Consider the following 20,048-nt stretch of genomic DNA (forward strand, 5'->3'; position numbering starts at 1 on the left):
GTGTCAACAGTAGCATGTGGTGGTGGTGGTGGTGTCAACAGTAGCATGTGGTGGTGGTGGTGGTGGTGTCAACAGTAGCATGTGGTGGTGGTGGTGTCAACAGTAGCATGGTGGTGGTGGTAGGTGGTGGTGTCAACAGTAGCATGTGGTGGTGGTGTCAACAGTAGCATGTGGTGGTGGTGGTGGTGTCAACAGTAGCATGTGGTGGTGGTGGTGGTGGTGTCAACAGTAGCATGTGGTGGTGGTGTCAACAGTAGCATGTGGTGGTGTGTCAACAGTAGCATGTGGTGGTGGTGTGTGTCAACAGTAGCATGTGGTGGTGGTGTGTCAACAGTAGCATGTGGTGGTGGTGGTGTGTCAACAGTAGCATGTGGTGGTGGTGTGGTGGTGGTGTGTCAACAGTAGCATGTGGTGGTGGTGTGTCAACAGTAGCATGTGGTGGTGGTGGTGTGTCAACAGTAGCATGTGGTGGTGGTGGTGTCAACAGTAGCATGTGGTGCATGTGGTGGTGGTGGTGTCAACAGTAGCATGTGGTGGTGGTGGTGTGTCAACAGTAGCATGTGGTGGTGGGTGTCAACAGTAGCATGTGGTGGTGGTGCATGTGGTGTCAACAGTAGCATGTGGTGGTGGTGGTGTGTCAACAGTAGCATGTGGTGGTGGTGGTGTCAACAGTAGCATGTGGTGGTGGTGGTGTCAACAGTAGCATGTGGTGGTGGTGGTGTCAACAGTAGCATGTGGTGGTGCATGTGGTGGTGGTGTCAACAGTAGCATGGTGGTGGTGGTGTGTCAACAGTAGCATGTGGTGGTGGGTGTCAACAGTAGCATGTGGTGGTGGTGGTGTCAACAGTAGCATGTGGTGGTGGTGTGTCAACAGTAGCATGTGGTGGTGGTGTGTCAACAGTAGCATGTGGTGGTGGTGGTGTGTCAACAGTAGCATGTGGTGGTGTGTCAACAGTAGCATGTGGTGGTGGTGTGTCAACAGTAGCATGTGGTGGTGGTGTCAACAGTAGCATGTGGTGGTGGTGTCAACAGTAGCATGGTGGTGGTGGTGGTGTCAACAGTAGCATGTGGTGGTGGTGGTGTCAACAGTAGCATGGTGGTGTGGTGGTGTCAACAGTAGCATGTGGTGGTGGTGGTGTCAACAGTAGCATGTGGTGGTGGTGTGTCAACAGTAGCATGTGGTGGTGGTGTCAACAGTAGCATGTGGTGGTGGTGTCAACAGTAGCATGTGGTGTGGTGGTGTCAACAGTAGCATGTGGTGGTGGTGTCAACAGTAGCATGTGGTGGGTGTCAACAGTAGCATGTGGTGGTGTGTCAACAGTAGCATGTGGTGGTGGTGGTGTCAACAGTAGCATGTGGTGGTGGTGGTGTCAACAGTAGCATGTGGTGGTGGTGGTGTCAACAGTAGCATGTGGTGGTGTGTGGTGGTGGTGTGTCAACAGTAGCATGTGGTGGTGGTGTGTCAACAGTAGCATGTGGTGGTGGTGGTGTGTCAACAGTAGCATGTGGTGGTGGTGGTGGTGTGTCAACAGTAGCATGTGGTGGTGGGTGTCAACAGTAGCATGTGGTGGTGGTGGTGTCAACAGTAGCATGTGGTGGTGGTGGTGTCAACAGTAGCATGTGGTGGTGGTGGTGGTGGTGTGTCAACAGTAGCATGTGGTGGTGGTGGTGTCAACAGTAGCATGTGGTGGTGGTGTGTCAACAGTAGCATGTGGTGGTGGTGTGTCAACAGTAGCATGTGGTGGTGGTGTGTCAACAGTAGCATGTGGTGGTGGGTGTCAACAGTAGCATGTGGTGGTGGTGTGTCAACAGTAGCATGTGGTGGTGGTGGTGGTGTGTCAACAGTAGCATGTGGTGGTGGTGGTGGTGTCAACAGTAGCATGTGGTGGTGGTGTGTCAACAGTAGCATGTGGTGGTGGTGGTGTGGTGGTGTCAACAGTAGCATGTGGTGGTGGTGTGTCAACAGTAGCATGGTGGTGGTGGTGGGTGTCAACAGTAGCATGTGGTGGTGGTGGTGGTGGTGGTGTCAACAGTAGCATGTGGTGGTGGTGGTGTGTCAACAGTAGCATGTGGTGGTGGTGGTGTCAACAGTAGCATGTGGTGGTGGTGGTGTGTCAACAGTAGCATGTGGTGGTGGTGGTGTGTCAACAGTAGCATGTGGTGGTGGTGGTGGTGTCAACAGTAGCATGTGGTGGTGGTGGTGGTGGTGGTGTGTCAACAGTAGCATGTGGTGGTGGTGGTGTCAACAGTAGCATGTGGTGGTGGTGTGTCAACAGTGGTGGTGGTGTGTCAACAGTAGCATGTGGTGGTGGTGGTGTCAACAGTAGCATGTGGTGGTGGTGGTGTGTCAACAGTAGCATGGTGGTGGTGGTGTGTCAACAGTAGCATGGTGGTGGTGGTGGTGTGTCAACAGTAGCATGTGGTGGTGGTGGTGTCAACAGTAGCATGTGGTGGTGGTGTGTAGCATGTGGTGGGTGTCAACAGTAGCATGTGGTGGTGGTGGTGGTGTCAACAGTAGCATGTGGTGGTGGTGTCAACAGTAGCATGGTGGTGGTGTGTCAACAGTAGCATGTGGTGGTGGTGTCAACAGTAGCATGTGGTGGTGGTGGTGGTGTCAACAGTAGCATGTGGTGGTGGTGGTGGTGTCAACAGTAGCATGTGGTGGTGGTGGTGGTGTCAACAGTAGCATGTGGTGGTGGTGGTGGTGGTGTCAACAGTAGCATGTGGTGGTGGTGGTGTCAACAGTAGCATGTGGTGGTGGTGGTGTGTCAACAGTAGCATGTGGTGGTGGTGGTGTCAACAGTAGCATGTGGTGGTGGTGGGTGTCAACAGTAGCATGTGGTGGTGTGTGTCAACAGTAGCATGTGGTGGTGGGTGTCAACAGTAGCATGTGGTGGTGGTGGTGTCAACAGTAGCATGTGGTGGTGGTGGTGTCCAACAGTAGCATGTGGTGGTGGTGGTGTCAACAGTAGCATGTGGTGGTGGTGGTGGTGGTGGTGGTGTGTCCAACAGTAGCATGTGGTGGTGGTGTGTCCAACAGTAGCATGTGGTGGTGGTGTCAACAGTAGCATGTGGTGGTGGTGGTGGTGTCAACAGTAGCATGTGGTGGTGGTGTCAACAGTAGCATGTGGTGGTGTGTCAACAGTAGCATGTGGTGGTGGTGGTGGTGTCAACAGTAGCATGGTGGTGGTGGTGGTGTCAACAGTAGCATGTGTGGTGGTGGTGGTGTCAACAGTAGCATGTGGTGGTGGTGGTGGTGGTGTCAACAGTAGCATGTGGTGGTGGTGGTGGTGGTGGTGTCAACAGTAGCATGTGGTGGTGGTGGTGGGTCAACAGTAGCATGTGGTGGTGGTGGTGTGTCAACAGTAGCATGTGGTGGTGGTGGTGTGTCAACAGTAGCATGTGGTGGTGGTGTCAACAGTAGCATGTGGTGGTGGTGTGTCAACAGTAGCATGTGGTGGTGGTGGTGGTGTCAACAGTAGCATGTGGTGGTGGTGGTGGTGTCAACAGTAGCATGTGGTGGTGGTGTGTCAACAGTAGCATGTGGTGGTGGTGTCAACAGTAGCATGTGGTGGTGTGTCAACAGTAGCATGTGGTGGTGGTGTGTCAACAGTAGCATGTGGTGGTGGTGGTGGTGTCAACAGTAGCAGGTGTGGTGGTGGTGGTGTGTCAACAGTAGCATGTGGTGGTGGTGGTGGTGTCAACAGTAGCATGTGGTGGTGGTGGTGTGTCAACAGTAGCATGGTGGTGGTGGTGTGTCAACAGTAGCATGTGGTGGTGGTGGTGTGTCAACAGTAGCATGTGGTGGTGGTGGTGGTGTCAACAGTAGCATGTGGTGGTGGTGTCAACAGTAGCATGTGGTGGTGGTGTCAACAGTAGCATGTGGTGGTGGTGGTGGTGGTGGTGGTGGTGGTGTGTCAACAGTAGCATGTGGTGGTGGTGGTGTGTCAACAGTAGCATGTGGTGGTGGTGGTGGTGTGTCAACAGTAGCATGTGGTGGTGGTGTCAACAGTAGCATGTGGTGGTGGTGTCAACAGTAGCATGTGGTGGTGGTGTCAACAGTAGCATGTGGTGGTGGTGTCAACAGTAGCATGTGGTGGTGTGTCAACAGTAGCATGTGGTGGTGTGTCAACAGTAGCATGTGGTGGTGGTGTCAACAGTAGCATGTGGTGGTGGTGTCAACAGTAGCATGTGGTGGTGGTGGGTGTCAACAGTAGCATGTGGTGGTGGTGGTGTCAACAGTAGCATGTGGTGGTGTGGTGGTGGTGGTGGTGGTGTCAACAGTAGCATGTGGTGGTGGTGGGTGTCAACAGTAGCATGTGGTGGTGGTGTCAACAGTAGCATGGTGGTGGTGGTGGTGTCAACAGTAGCATGTGGTGGTGGTGGTGGTGTCAACAGTAGCATGTGGTGGTGGTGGTGGTGTCAATAGTAGCATGTGGTGGTGGTGGTGGTGTGTCAACAGTAGCATGTGGTGGTGGTGTCAACAGTAGCATGTGGTGGTGGTGTGTCAACAGTAGCATGTGGTGGTGGTGGTGTCAACAGTAGCATGTGGTGGTGGTGGTGTCAACAGTAGCATGTGGTGGTGGTGGTGTCAACAGTAGCATGTGGTGGTGTCAACAGCAACAGTAGCATGTGGTGGTGGTGGTGTCAACAGTAGCATGTGGTGGTGTCAACAGTAGCATGTGGTGGTGGTAGCATGTGGTGGTGTGTCAACAGTAGCATGTGGTGGTGGTGGTGTGTCAACAGTAGCATGTGGTGGTGGTGGTGTGTCAACAGTAGCATGTGGTGGTGGTGGTGTCAACAGTAGCATGTGGTGGTGTGTCAACAGTAGCATGTGGTGGTGGTGGTGGTGGTGGTGTGTCAACAGTAGCATGTGGTGGTGGTGGTGGTGTGTCAACAGTAGCATGTGGTGGTGTCAACAGTAGCATGTGGTGGTGTCAACAGTGGTGGTGTCAACAGTAGCATGTGGTGGTGTCAACAGTAGCATGTGGTGTGGGTGTCAACAGTAGCATGTGGTGGTGGTGGTGTCAACAGTAGCATGTGGTGGTGGTGTGTCAGTAGCAGTAGCATGTGGTGGTGGTGGTGGTGTCAACAGTAGCATGTGGTGGTGGTGGTGTGTCAACAGTAGCATGTGGTGGTGGTGGTGGTGTCAACAGTAGCATGTGGTGGTGGTGGTGGTGTGTCAACAGTAGCATGTAGGTGGTGGTGGTGGTGTCAACAGTAGCATGTGGTGGTGGTGGTGTGTCAACAGTAGCATGTGGTGGTGGTGGTGTCAGTAGCAGTAGCATGTGGTGGTGGTGTGTCAACAGTAGCATGTGGTGGTGGTGGTGTCAACAGTAGCATGTGGTGGTGGTGGTGTCAACAGTAGCATGTGGTGGTGGTGGTGTGTCAACAGTAGCATGTGGTGGTGGTGGTGTCAACAGTAGCATGTGGTGGTGTCAACAGTAGCATGTGGTGGTGGTGTGTCAACAGTAGCATGTGGTGGTGTGTCAACAGTAGCATGTGGTGGTGGTGGTGTCAACAGTAGCATGTGGTGGTGGGTGTCAACAGTAGCATGTGGTGGTGGTGGTGTCAACAGTAGCATGTGGTGGTGGTGGTGTCAACAGTAGCATGTGGTGGTGGTGGTGTGTCAACAGTAGCCTGTGGTGGTGTGTCAACAGTAGCATGTGGTGGTGGTGGTGTCAACAGTAGCATGTGGTGGTGGTGTCAACAGTAGCATGTGGTGGTGGTGGTGTGTCAAGCAGTAGCATGTGGTGGTGGTGGTGTGTCAACAGTAGCATGTGGTGGTGGTGGTGTCAACAGTAGCATGTGGTGGTGGTGGTGGTGGTGTCAACAGTAGCATGTGGTGGTGTGGTGGTGGTGGTGTGTCAACAGTAGCATGTGGTGGTGGTGGTGTGTCAACAGTAGCATGGTGGTGGTGTGGTGGTGGTGGTGTGTCAACAGTAGCATGTCAACAGTAGGTGGTGGTGTCAACAGTAGCATGTGGTGGTGGTGGTGTGTCAACAGTAGCATGTGGTGGTGGTGTCAACAGTAGCATGTGGTGGTGGTGTGTCAACAGTAGCATGTGTGGTGGTGGTGTGTCAACAGTAGCATGTGGTGTGTGGTGGTGTCAACAGTAGCATGTGGTGGTGGTGGTGGTGTGTCAACAGTAGCATGTAGGTGGTGGTGGTGGTGTGTCAACAGTAGCATGTGGTGGTGGTGTCAACAGTAGCATGTGGTGGTGGTGGTGTGTCAACAGTAGCATGTGCATGTGGTGGTGGTGTGTAGCATGTGGTGGTGGGTGTCAACAGTAGCATGTGGTGGTGTCAACAGTAGCATGTGGTGGTGGTGGTGTGTCAACAGTAGCATGTGGTGGTGTGTCAACAGTAGCATGTGGTGGTGTCAACAGTAGCATGTGGTGGTGGTGGTGTCAACAGTAGCATGTGTGGTGGTGGTGTGTCAACAGTAGCATGTAGCATGTGGTGGTGGTGGTGTCAACAGTAGCATGTGGTGGTGGTGGTGTCAACAGTAGCATGTGGTGGTGGTGGTGGTGGTGTCAACAGTAGCATGTGGTGGTGGTGGTGGTGTCAACAGTAGCATGTGGTGTCAACAGTAGCATGTGGTGGGTGTCAACAGTAGCATGTGGTGGGTGTCAACAGTAGCATGTGGTGGTGGTGGTGTCAACAGTAGCATGTGGTGGTGGTGTGTCAACAGTAGCATGTGGTGGTGGTGTGTCAACAGTAGCATGTGGTGGTGGTGGTGGTGTCAACAGTAGCATGTGGTGGTGGTGGTGTGTCAACAGTAGCATGTGGTGTCAACAGTAGGTGGTGGTGTCAACAGTAGCATGTGGTGGTGGTGGTGGTGTCAACAGTAGCATGTGGTGGTGGTGTGTCAACAGTAGCATGTGGTGGTGGTGTCAACAGTAGCATGTGGTGGTGGTGTGTCAACAGTAGCATGTGGTGGTGGTGTGTCAACAGTAGCATGGTGGGTGGTGGTGGTGGGTGTCAACAGTAGCATGTGGTGGTGGTGGTGGTGTCAACAGTAGCATGTGGTGGTGGTGGGTGTGTCAACAGTAGCATGTGGTGGTGGTGGTGTCAACAGTAGCATGTGGTGGTGGTGTGTAAACAGTAGCATGTGGTGGTGGTGGTGTCAGCAGTAGCATGTGGTGGTGGTGGTGTCAACAGTAGCATGTGGTGGTGGTGTGTCAACAGTAGCATGTGGTGGGTGTCAACAGTAGCATGTGGTGGTGGTGGTGTCAACAGTAGCATGTGGTGGTGGTGGTGTCAACAGTAGCATGTGGTGGTGGTGGTGTGTCAACAGTAGCATGTGGTGTCAACAGTAGCATGTGGTGGTGGTGTCAACAGTAGCATGTGGTGGTGGTGGTGGTGTCAACAGTAGCATGGTGGTGGTGGTGGTGTCAACAGTAGCATGTGGTGGTGGTGGTGTGTCAACAGTAGCATGTGGTGGTGGTGGTGTCAACAGTAGCATGGTGGTGGTGGTGGTGGTGGTGTCAACAGTAGCATGTGGTGGTGGTGGTGGTGTCAACAGTAGCATGTGGTGGTGGTGGTGGTGTCAACAGTAGCATGTGGTGGTGTGGTGGTGGTGGTGGTGTCAACAGTAGCATGTGGTGGTGGTGTGTCAACAGTAGCATGTGGTGGTGGTGGTTCATGATGTGGTGGTGGCATGTCAACAGTAGCTTTGGTGGTGTGTGGTGGTGGGTGGTGGTTACAGTAGCATGTGTGGTGTGGTGTGGTGGTGTGATTACTTGTGGTAGGTAGGTGGATTACTTTAGGGTGTGGTGGTGGTGGTTACAGTAGCATGGGTGTGGTTACTTTAGGGTGGGTGTGGTTTGTGGTGGGTGTGGTTACTTTATGGTGGGTGTGGTTACTTTGGGGTGGGTGTGGTTACTTTAGGGTGGGTGGTGGTTACTTTAGGGTGTGGTGGTGGTTACAGTAGCATGTGGTGGGTGGGTGTACATACTGATTGGAGCGGTGATGATGGGTAGGTGGTTACTTTAGGCATGTGGTGGGTAGGGTGGGGTACATACCCTGATCGGAGGGCGGTGTGGTGGTGGTATGGTTACTTTAGGGTAGGTGGGGTGGTACATACCCTGATTTAGGCGGTGATGAAGGGTGGTGGTTGGTTACTTTAGGGTGGGTGTGGTTACTTTAGGGTAGGTGAGGGTAGGGGTACATACCCTGTGGTGGTGGTGGTGATGATGGGTAGGTGTGGTTACTTTAGGGTGGTGGTGTGGTTACTTTAGGGTAGGTCAGGGTACAATACCCTGATTGGAGGGCAGTGATGATGGGTAGGTATGGTTACTTTAGGGTGGTTACTTTAGGGTAGGTTACTTTAGGGGTGGGTGTGGTTACAGTAGGTGGTGGTGGTTACTTTAGGGAGGTTACTTTAGGGTGGTGGTGGTTACTTTAGTGGTAGGTATGGTTACTTTAGGGTAGGTATGGTTACTTTAGGGTATGGTTACTTTAGGGTAGGTCAGGGTGGTGGGGGTACATACCCTTTAGATGATGGGTAGGTGTGGTTACTTTAGGGTAGGTCAGGGTAGGGGTACATACCCTGAATGGTGGTGGTGGTGGTGATGATGGGTAGGTATGGTTACTTTAGGGTAGGTGTGGTTACTAGCATTAGGGTAGGTCAGGGTAGGGGTACATACCCTGATTTGGATGGGTAGGTGGTTACTTTAGGGTGTGGGGGTGGTTACTTTAGGGTAGGTGTGGTTACTTTAGGGGGTTACTTTAGGGTAGGTTACTTTAGGGTAGGTGTGGTTACTTTAGGGTAGGTATGGTTACTTTAGGGTATGGTTACTTTAGGGTAGGTTACTTTAGGGTAGGTATGGTTACTTTAGGGTGGGTGTGGTTACTTTAGGGTAGGTATGGTTACTTTAGGGTAGGGGTATGGTTACTTTAGGGTAGGTATGGTTACTTTAGGGTAGGTATGGTTACTTTAGGGTAGGTTACTTTAGATAGGTATGGTTACTTTAGGTAGGTGAGGTATGGTTACTTTAGGGTAGGTATGGTTACTTTAGGGTAGGTATGGTTACTTTAGGGTAGGTCAGGGTAGGGGTACATACCCTGATTGGAGGGTGGTGATGATGGGTAGGTATGGTTACTTTAGGGTAGGTGTGGTTACTTTAGGGTAGGTCAGGGTAGGGGTACATACCCTGATTGGAGGGCGGTGATGATGGGTAGGTATGGTTACTTTAGGGTAGGTTACTTTAGGGTAGGTTACTTTAGGGTAGGTGTGGTTACTTTAGGGTAGGTGTGGTTACTTTAGGGTAGGTTACTTTAGGGTAGGTCAGGGTAGGGGTACATACCCTGATTTAGGTGGTGATGAAGGTAGGTGTGGTTACTTTAGGGTATGGTTACTTTAGGCAGGTCAGGGTTACCCTTGATGATGGGTAGGTGTGGTTACTTTAGGGTAGGTCAGGGTAGGGGTACATACCCTGAATGGAGGGCGGTGATGATGGGTAGGTATGGTTACTTTAGGGTAGGTGTGGTTACTTTAGGGTAGGTCAGGGTAGGGTTACCCTTTAGGGTGATGATGGGTAGGTATGGTTACTTTAGGGCAGGTTACTTTAGGTAGGTTACTTTAGGGTAGGTGTGGTTACTTTAGGGTAGGTTACTTTAGGCAGGTTACTTTAGGGTAGGTGTGGTTACTTTAGGCAGGTATGGTTACTTTAGGCAGGTTACTTTAGGCAGGTTACTTTAGGCAGGTATGGTTACTTTAGGCAGGTTACTTTAGGCAGGTATGGTTACTTTAGGGTAGGTTACTTTAGGGTAGGTATGGTTACTTTAGGGTAGGTTACTTTAGGGTAGGTTACTTTAGGGTAGGTATGGTTACTTTAGGGTAGGTGTGGTTACTTTAGGGTAGGTTACTTTAGGGTAGGTCAGGGTAGGGGTACATACCCTGATCGGGGGGTGGTGATGAAGGGTAGGTGTGGTTACTTTAGGGTAGGTTACTTTAGGGTAGGTGAGGGTAGGGGTACATACCCTGATCGGAGGGCGGTGATGATGGGTAGGTATGGTTACTTTAGGGTAGGTATGGTTACTTTAGGGTAGGTTAGGGTAGGGATACATACCCTGATCGGAGGGCGGTGATGATGGGTAGGTATGGTTACTTTAGGGTAGGTATGGTTACTTTAGGGTAGGTCAGGGTAGGGGTACATACCCTGATCGGAGGGCGGTGATGATGGGTAGGTATGGTTACTTTAGGGTAGGTTACTTTAGGGTAGGTCAGGGTAGGGGTACATACCCTGATCGGAGGGCGGTGATGATGGGTAGGTATGGTTACTTTAGGGTAGGTTACTTTAGGGTAGGTCAGGGTAGGGGTACATACCCTGATCGGAGGGCGGTGATGATGGGTAGGTATGGTTACTTTAGGGTAGGTTACTTTAGGGTAGGTCAGGGGAGGGGTACATACCCTGATCGGAGGGCGGTGATGATGGGTAGGTATGGTTACTTTAGGGTAGGTTACTTTAGGGTAGGTCAGGGTAGGGGTACATACCCTGATCGGAGGGCGGTGATGATGGGTAGGTATGGTTACTTTAGGGTAGGTATGGTTACTTTAGGGTAGGTTACTTTAGGGTAGGTCAGGGGAGGGGTACATACCCTGATCGGAGGGCGGTGATGATGGGTAGGTGTGGTTACTTTAGGGTAGGTATGGTTACTTTAGGGTAGGTCAGGGTAGGGGTACATACCCTGATCGGAGGGCGGTGATGATGGATAGGTATGGTTACTTTAGGGTAGGTTACTTTAGGGTAGGTCAGGGTAGAGGTACCCTGATTGGAGGGCGGTGATGATGGGTAGGTATGGTTACTTTAGGGTAGGTTACTTTAGGGTAGGTTACTTTAGGGTAGGTCAGGGGAGGGGTACATACCCTGATCGGAGGGCGGTGATGATGGATAGGTATGGTTACTTTAGGGTAGGTTACTTTAGGGTAGGTCAGGGTAGGTGTGGTTACTTTAGGGTAGGTGTGGTTACTTTAGGGTAGGTTACTTTAGGCAGGTGTGGTTACTTTAGGTAGGTTACTTTAGGTAGGTGTGGTTACTTTAGGGTAGGTGTGGTTACTTTAGGTAGGTATGGTTACTTTAGGTAGGTATGGTTACTTTAGGCAGGCATGGTTACTTTAGGCAGGTTACTTTAGGTAGGTTACTTTAGGGTAGGTCAGGTAGGTGTGGTTACTTTAGGTAGGTGTGGTTACTTTAGGCAGGTGTGGTTACTTTAGGTAGGTTACTTTAGGGCAGGTGTGGTTACTTTAGGTAGGTTACTTTAGGTAGGTGTGGTTACTTTAGGCAGGTTACTTTAGGCAGGTTACTTTAGGCAGGTGTGGTTACTTTAGGCAGGTTACTTTAGGGTAGGTTACTTTAGGGTAGGTTACTTTAGGGTAGGTCAGGGGAGGGGTACATACCCTGATCGGAGGGCGGTGATGATGCAGTCGGCACAGAAGCGGTGCAGACATTCCTTGGTTGTCATGGTGTTCTTCAGCATGTCCAGACAGATGGGACACATCAGCTCACTGTGGAGGCTCCTGGGAGACACGGCTATCTCCAGCCCATCTGTGATGGCCTCCTACAGGGGACAAACAGACCATGACAGATGGGACACATCAGCTCACTGTGGAGGCTCCTGGGAGACACGGCTATCTCCAGCCCATCTGTGATGGCCTCCTACAGGGGACAAACAGACCACGACCCTGCTACAGGGAACAAACAGACCACGACCCTGCTACAGGGAACAAACAGACCACGACCCTGCTACAGGGGACAAAGAGACCACGACCCTGCTACAGGGGACAAAGAGACCACGACCCTGCTACAGGGAACAAAGAGACCACGACCCTGCTACAGGGAACAAAGAGACCACGACCCTGCTACAGGGAACAAAGAGACCACGACCCTGCTACAGGGAACAAAGAGACCACGACCCTGCTACAGAGAACAAACAGACCACGACCCTGCTACAGAGAACAAACAGACCACGACCCTGCTACAGGGAACAAAGAGACCACGACCCTGCTACAGGGAACAAACAGACCACGACCCTGCTACAGGGAACAAAGAGACCACGACCCTGCTACAGGGAACAAAGAGACCACGACCCTGCTACAGGGAACAAACAGACCACGACCCTGCTACAGAGAACAAACAGACCACGACCCTGCTACAGGGAACAAAGAGACCACGACCCTGCTACAGGAACAAAGAGACCACGACCCTGCTACAGAGAACAAACAGACCACGACCCTGCTACAGAGAACAAACAGACCACGACCCTGCTACAGGGAACAAAGAGACCACGACCCTGCTACAGGGAACAAACAGACCACGACCCTGCTACAGGGAACAAAGAGACCACGACCCTGCTACAGGGAACAAAGAGACCACGACCCTGCTACAGGGAACAAACAGACCACGACCCTGCTACAGAGAACAAACAGACCACGACCCTGCTACAGGGAACAAAGAGACCACGACCCTGCTACAGGGAACAAACAGACCACGACCCTGCTACAGGGAACAAAGAGACCACGACCCTGCTACAGGAACAAACAGACCACGACCCTGCTACAGGGAACAAACAGACCACGACCCTGCTACAGGAACAAACAGACCACGACCCTGCTACAGGAACAAACAGACCACGACCCTGCTACAGGGAACAAAGAGACCATGACCCTGCTACAGGGAACAAAGAGACCACGACCCTGCTACAGAGAACAAACAGACCACCACCCTCCTACAGGGAACAAAGAGACCACGACCCTGCTACAGAGGAAAAAACAGACCACGACCCTCCTACAGGGAACAAAGAGACCACGACCCTGCTACAGAGAACAAAGAGACCACGACCCTGCTACAGAGAACAAACAGACCACGACCCTCCTACAGGGAACAAACAGACCACGACCCTGCTACAGGGAACAAAGAGACCACGACCCTGCTACAGGGAACAAAGAGACCACGACCCTGCTACAGGGAACAGAGACCACGACCCTGCTGCAGGGAACAAAGAGACCACGACCCTGCTACAGGGAACAAAGAGACCACGACCCTGCTACAGGGAACAAACAGACCACGACCCTGCTACAGGGGACAAACAGACCACGACCCTGCTGCAGGGAACAAAGAGACCACGACCCTGCTACAGGGGACAAACAGACCACGACCCTGCTACAGGGAACAAAGAGACCACGACCCTGCTACAGGGGACAAACAGACCACGACCCTGCTACAGGGAACAAAGAGACCACGACCCTGCTACAGGGAACAAACAGACCACGACCCTGCTACAGGGAACAAACAGACCACGACCCTGCTACAGGGAACAAACAGACCACGACCCTGCTACAGGGAACAAACAGACCACGACCCTGCTACAGGGAACAAACAGACCACGACCCTGCTACAGGGAACAAACAGACCACGACCCTGCTACAGGGAACAAAGAGACCACGACCCTGCTACAGGGAACAAAGAGACCACGACCCTGCTACAGAGAACAAACAGACCACGACCCTCCTACAGGGAACAAAGAGACCACGACCCTGCTACAGAGAACAAAGAGACCACGACCCTGCTACAGGGAACAAAGAGACCACGACCCTGCTACAGGGAACAGAGACCACGACCCTGCTACAGGGAACAAAGAGACCACGACCCTGCTACAGGGAACAAAGAGACCACGACCCTGCTACAGGGAACAAAGAGACCACGACCCTGCTACAGGGGACAAACAGACCACGACCCTGCTACAGGGAACAAAGAGACCACGACCCTGCTACAGGGGACAAACAGACCACGACCCTGCTACAGGGAACAAAGAGACCACGACCCTGCTACAGGGAACAAAGAGACCACGACCCTGCTACAGGGAACAAAGAGACCACGACCCTGCTACAGGGAACAAAGAGACCACGACCCTGCTACAGGGAACAAACAGACCACGACCCTGCTACAGGGAACAAACAGACCACGACCCTGCTACAGGGAACAAACAGACCACGACCCTGCTACAGGGAACAAAGAGACCACGACCCTGCTACAGGGAACAAACAGACCACGACCCTGCTACAGGGAACAAAAAGACCACGACCCTGCATGTTAAATATTCTATATGTCCTCCTATAAGGGTAACTGATCAAACTAAGGGACTCAGTCTCAGTTGGCCTCGAGATACGGTCTAATCAGCGGTAGGGCTGGAGCCTATTACCACCCTACCACTGATTAGACCGTATTACCACCCTACCGCTGATTAGACCGTATTACCGCTGATTAGACCGTATTACTACCCTACCGCTGATTAGACCGTATTACCACCCTACCACTGATTAGACCGTATTACCACCCTACCACTGATTAGACCGTATTACCACCCTACCACTGATTAGACCGTATTACCACCCTACCACTGATTAGACCGTATTACCACCCTACCACTGATTAGACCGTATTACCACCCTACCACTGATTAGACCGTATTACCACCCTACCACTGATTAGACCGTATTACCTCCCTACCGCTGATTAGACCGTATTACCACCCTACCGCTGATTAGACCGTATTACCACCATACCACTGATTAGACCGTATTACCACCCTACCACTGATTAGACCGTATTACCACTGATTAGACCGTATTACCTCCCTACCGCTGATTAGACCGTATTACCACCCTACCGCTGATTAGACCGTATTACCACCCTACCACTGATTAGACCGTATTACCTCCCTACCACTGATTAGACCGTATTACCACTGATTAGACCGTATTACCACCCTACCGCTGATTAGACCGTATTACCTCCCTACCACTGATTAGACCGTATTACCTCCCTACCACTGATTAGACCGTATTACCACCCTACCACTGATTAGACCGTATTACCACCCTACCACTGATTAGACCGTATTACCACCCTACCGCTGATTAGACCGTATTACCACCCTACCACTGATTAGACCGTATTACCACCCTACCGCTGATTAGACCGTATTACCTCCCTACCGCTGATTAGACCGTATTACCTCCCTACCGCTGATTAGACCGTATTACCACCCTACCACTGATTAGACCGTATTACCGCTGATTAGACCGTATTACCACCCTACCGCTGATTAGACCGTATTACCACCCTACCACTGATTAGACCGTATTACCGCTGATTAGACCGTATTACCACCCTACCGCTGATTAGACCGTATTACCACCCTACCACTGATTAGACCGTATTACCACCCTACCGCTGATTAGACCGTATTACCACCCTACCGCTGATTAGACCGTATTACCACCCTACCGCTGATTAGACCGTATTACCACCCTACCACTGATTAGACCGTATTACCACCCTACCACTGATTAGACCGTATTACCTCCCTACCACTGATTAGACCGTATTACCACCCTACCACTGATTAGACCGTATTACCACCCTACCACTGATTAGACCGTATTACCACCCTACCGCTGATTAGACCGTATTACCACCCTACCGCTGATTAGACCGTATTACCTCCCTACCACTGATTAGACCGTATTACCACCCTACCGCTGATTAGACCGTATTACCTCCCTACCGCTGATTAGACCGTATTACCTCCCTACCGCTGATTAGACCGTATTACCACTGATTAGACCGTATTACCTCCCTACCGCTGATTAGACCGTATTACCACTGATTAGACCGTATTACCTCCCTACCGCTGATTAGACCGTATTACCACCCTACCACTGATTAGACCGTATTACCTCCCTACCGCTGATTAGACCGTATTACCTCCCTACCGCTGATTAGACCGTATTACCTCCCTACCACTGATTAGACCGTATTACCACTGATTAGACCGTATTACCTCCCTACCGCTGATTAGACCGTATTACCTCCATACCACTGATTAGACCGTATTACCACCCTACCACTGATTAGACCGTATTACCTCCCTACCACTGATTAGACCGTATTACCTCCCTACCACTGATTAGACCGTATTACCACCCTACCGCTGATTAGACCGTATTACCTCCCTACCACTGATTAGACCGTATTACCACCCTACCACTGATTAGACCGTATTACCACCCTACCACTGATTAGACCGTATTACCACCCTACCACTGATTAGACCGTATTACCACCCTACCACTGATTAGACCGTATTACCTCCCTACCGCTGATTAGACCGTATTACCACCCTACCACTGATTAGACCGTATTACCACCCTACCACTGATTAGACCGTATTACCACTGATTAGACCGTATTACCACCCTACCGCTGATTAGACCGTATTACCACCCTACCACTGATTAGACCGTATTACCACCCTACCACTGATTAGACCGTATTACCTCCCTACCACTGATTAGACCGTATTACCACCCTACCGCTGATTAGACCGTATTACCACCCTACCGCTGATTAGACCGTATTACCACCCTACCACTGATTAGACCGTATTACCACCCTACCACTGATTAGACCGTATTACCACCCTACCGCTGATTAGACCGTATTACCACCCTACCACTGATTAGACCGTATTACCTCCCTACCGCTGATTAGACCGTATTACCTCCCTACCACTGATTAGACCGTATTACCTCCCTACCACTGATTAGACCGTATTACCTCCCTACCACTGATTAGACCATATTACCTCCCTACCGCTGATTAGACCGTATTACCACCCTACCACTGATTAGACCGTATTACCTCCCTACCACTGATTAGACCGTATTACCTCCCTACCGCTGATTAGACCGTATTACCACCCTACCACTGATTAGACCGTATTACCACCCTACCGCTGATTAGACCGTATTACCTCCCTACCACTGATTAGACCGTATTACCTCCCTACCACTGATTAGACCGTATTACCTCCCTACCACTGATTAGACCGTATTACCTCCCTACCACTGATTAGACCGTATTACCTCCCTACCGCTGATTAGACCGTATTACCGCTGATTAGACCGTATTACTACCCTACCGCTGATTAGACCGTATTACCACCCTACCACTGATTAGACCGTATTACCGCTGATTAGACCGTATTACCTCCCTACCACTGATTAGACCGTATTACCACCCTACCACTGATTAGACCGTATTACCACCCTACCACTGATTAGACCGTATTACCTCCCTACCACTGATTAGACCGTATTACCTCCCTACCACTGATTAGACCGTATTACCTCCCTACCGCTGATTAGACCGTATTACCTCCCTACCGCTGATTAGACCGTATTACCTCCCTACCACTGATTAGACCGTATTACCACCCTACCACTGATTAGACCGTATTACCACCCTACCACTGATTAGACCGTATTACCTCCCTACCACTGATTAGACCGTATTACCTCCCTACCGCTGATTAGACCGTATTACCGCTGATTAGACCGTATTACCACCCTACCACTGATTAGACCGTATTACCTCCCTACCACTGATTAGACCGTATTACCTCCCTACCACTGATTAGACCGTATTACCTCCCTACCACTGATTAGACCGTATTACCACCCTACCACTGATTAGACCGTATTACCTCCCTACTGCTGATTAGACCGTATTACCGCTGATTAGACCGTATTACCACTCTACCACTGATTAGACCGTATTACCTCCCTACCACTGATTAGACCGTATTACCTCCCTACCACTGATTAGACCGTATTACCACCCTACCACTGATTAGACCGTATTACCTCCCTACCACTGATTAGACCGTATTACCTCCCTACCACTGATTAGACCGTATTACCACCCTACCACTGATTAGACCGTATTACCTCCCTACCACTGATTAGACCGTATTACCTCCCTACCGCTGATTAGACCGTATTACCACCCTACCACTGATTAGACCGTATTACCACCCTACCACTGATTAGACCGTATTACCACCCTACCACTGATTAGACCGTATTACCACCCTACCACTGATTAGACCGTATTACCACCCTACCACTGATTAGACCGTATTACCACTGATTAGACCGTATTACCGCTGATTAGACCGTATTACCACCCTACCGCTGATTAGACCGTATTACCACCCTACCGCTGATTAGACCGTATTACCACCCTACCACTGATTAGACCGTATTACCACCCTACCACTGATTAGACCGTATTACCACCCTACCACTGATTAGACCGTATTACCTCCCTACCACTGATTAGACCGTATTACCACCCTACCGCTGATTAGACCGTATTACCACCCTACCGCTGATTAGACCGTATTACCTCCCTACCACTGATTAGACCGTATTACCACCCTACCACTGATTAGACCGTATTACCACCCTACCGCTGATTAGACCGTATTACCACCCTACCACTGATTAGACCGTATTACCACCCTACCACTGATTAGACCGTATTACCACCCTACCACTGATTAGACCGTATTACCACCCTACCACTGATTAGACCGTATTACCACCCTACCACTGATTAGACCGTATTACCACCCTACCGCTGTTTAGACCGTATTACCACCCTACCGCTGATTAGACCGTATTACCACCATACCACTGATTAGACCGTATTACCACCCTACCACTGATTAGACCGTATTACCACTGATTAGACCGTATTACCTCCCTACCGCTGATTAGACCGTATTACCACCCTACCGCTGATTAGACCGTATTACCACCCTACCACTGATTAGACCGTATTACCTCCCTACCACTGATTAGACCGTATTACCACTGATTAGACCGTATTACCACCCTACCGCTGATTAGACCGTATTACCTCCCTACCACTGATTAGACCGTATTACCACCCTACCGCTGATTAGACCGTATTACCACCCTACCGCTGATTAGACCGTATTACCACCCTACCACTGATTAGACCGTATTACCACCCTACCGCTGATTAGACCGTATTACCACCCTACCGCTGATTAGACCGTATTACCACCCTACCGCTGATTAGACCGTATTACCACCCTACCGCTGATTAGACCGTATTACCACCCTACCGCTGATTAGACCGTATTACCACTGATTAGACCGTATTACCGCTGATTAGACCATATTACCACCCTACCGCTGATTAGACCGTATTACCACCCTACCGCTGATTAGACCGTATTACCACTGATTAGACCGTATTACCTCCCTACCGCTGATTAGACCGTATTACCACCCTACCACTGATTAGACCGTATTACCACCCTACCACTGATTAGACCGTATTACCACCCTACCACTGATTAGACCATATTACCACCCTACCACTGATTAGACCGTATTACCACCCTACCACTGATTAGACCGTATTACCACCCTACCACTGATTAGACCGTATTACCTCCCTACCACTGATTAGACCGTATTACCACCCTACCGCTGTTTAGACCGTATTACCACCCTACCACTGATTAGACCGTATTACCACCCTAACGCTGATTAGACCGTATTACCACCCTACCGCTGATTAGACCGTATTACCTCCCTACCACTGATTAGACCGTATTACCACCCTACCGCTGATTAGACCGTATTACCTCCCTACCGCTGATTAGACCGTATTACCTCCCTACCGCTGATTAGACCGTATTACCACTGATTAGACCGTATTACCTCCCTACCGCTGATTAGACCGTATTACCACTGATTAGACCGTATTACCTCCCTACCGCTGATTAGACTGTATTACCACCCTACCACTGATTAGACCGTATTACCTCCCTACCGCTGATTAGACCGTATTACCTCCCTACCGCTGATTAGACCGTATTACCTCCCTACCACTGATTAGACCGTATTACCACTGATTAGACCGTATTACCTCCCTACCGCTGATTAGACCGTATTACCTCCATACCACTGATTAGACCGTATTACCACCCTACCACTGATTAGACCGTATTACCTCCCTACCACTGATTAGACCGTATTACCACCCTACCACTGATTAGACCATATTACCACCCTACCGCTGATTAGACCGTATTACCTCCCTACCACTGATTAGACCGTATTACCACCCTACCACTGATTAGACCGTATTACCACCCTAC

The 20,048-nt window shown here is 50.7% G+C and overlaps 1 protein-coding gene across 5 annotated transcripts in view; it reads right to left on the reverse strand.

The window, feature by feature from the left end:
• LOC118381038 (E3 ubiquitin-protein ligase RING2) overlaps positions 1–20,048 on the reverse strand; it is a 130,709-nt gene that overhangs the window by 22,169 nt on the left and 88,492 nt on the right. For all 5 annotated transcript variants that reach the window (XM_052462758.1, XM_052462759.1, XM_052462761.1 and 2 more), the window contains exon 3: positions 11,404–11,564. In XM_052462758.1, the coding sequence (XP_052318718.1) occupies positions 11,404–11,564 (161 nt within the window). The remainder of the gene's footprint in view (positions 1–11,403; positions 11,565–20,048) is intronic.

This window comes from Oncorhynchus keta, chromosome 15 (assembly GCF_023373465.1).
Source record: "Oncorhynchus keta strain PuntledgeMale-10-30-2019 chromosome 15, Oket_V2, whole genome shotgun sequence".
Lineage (NCBI taxonomy): Eukaryota > Metazoa > Chordata > Actinopteri > Salmoniformes > Salmonidae > Oncorhynchus > Oncorhynchus keta.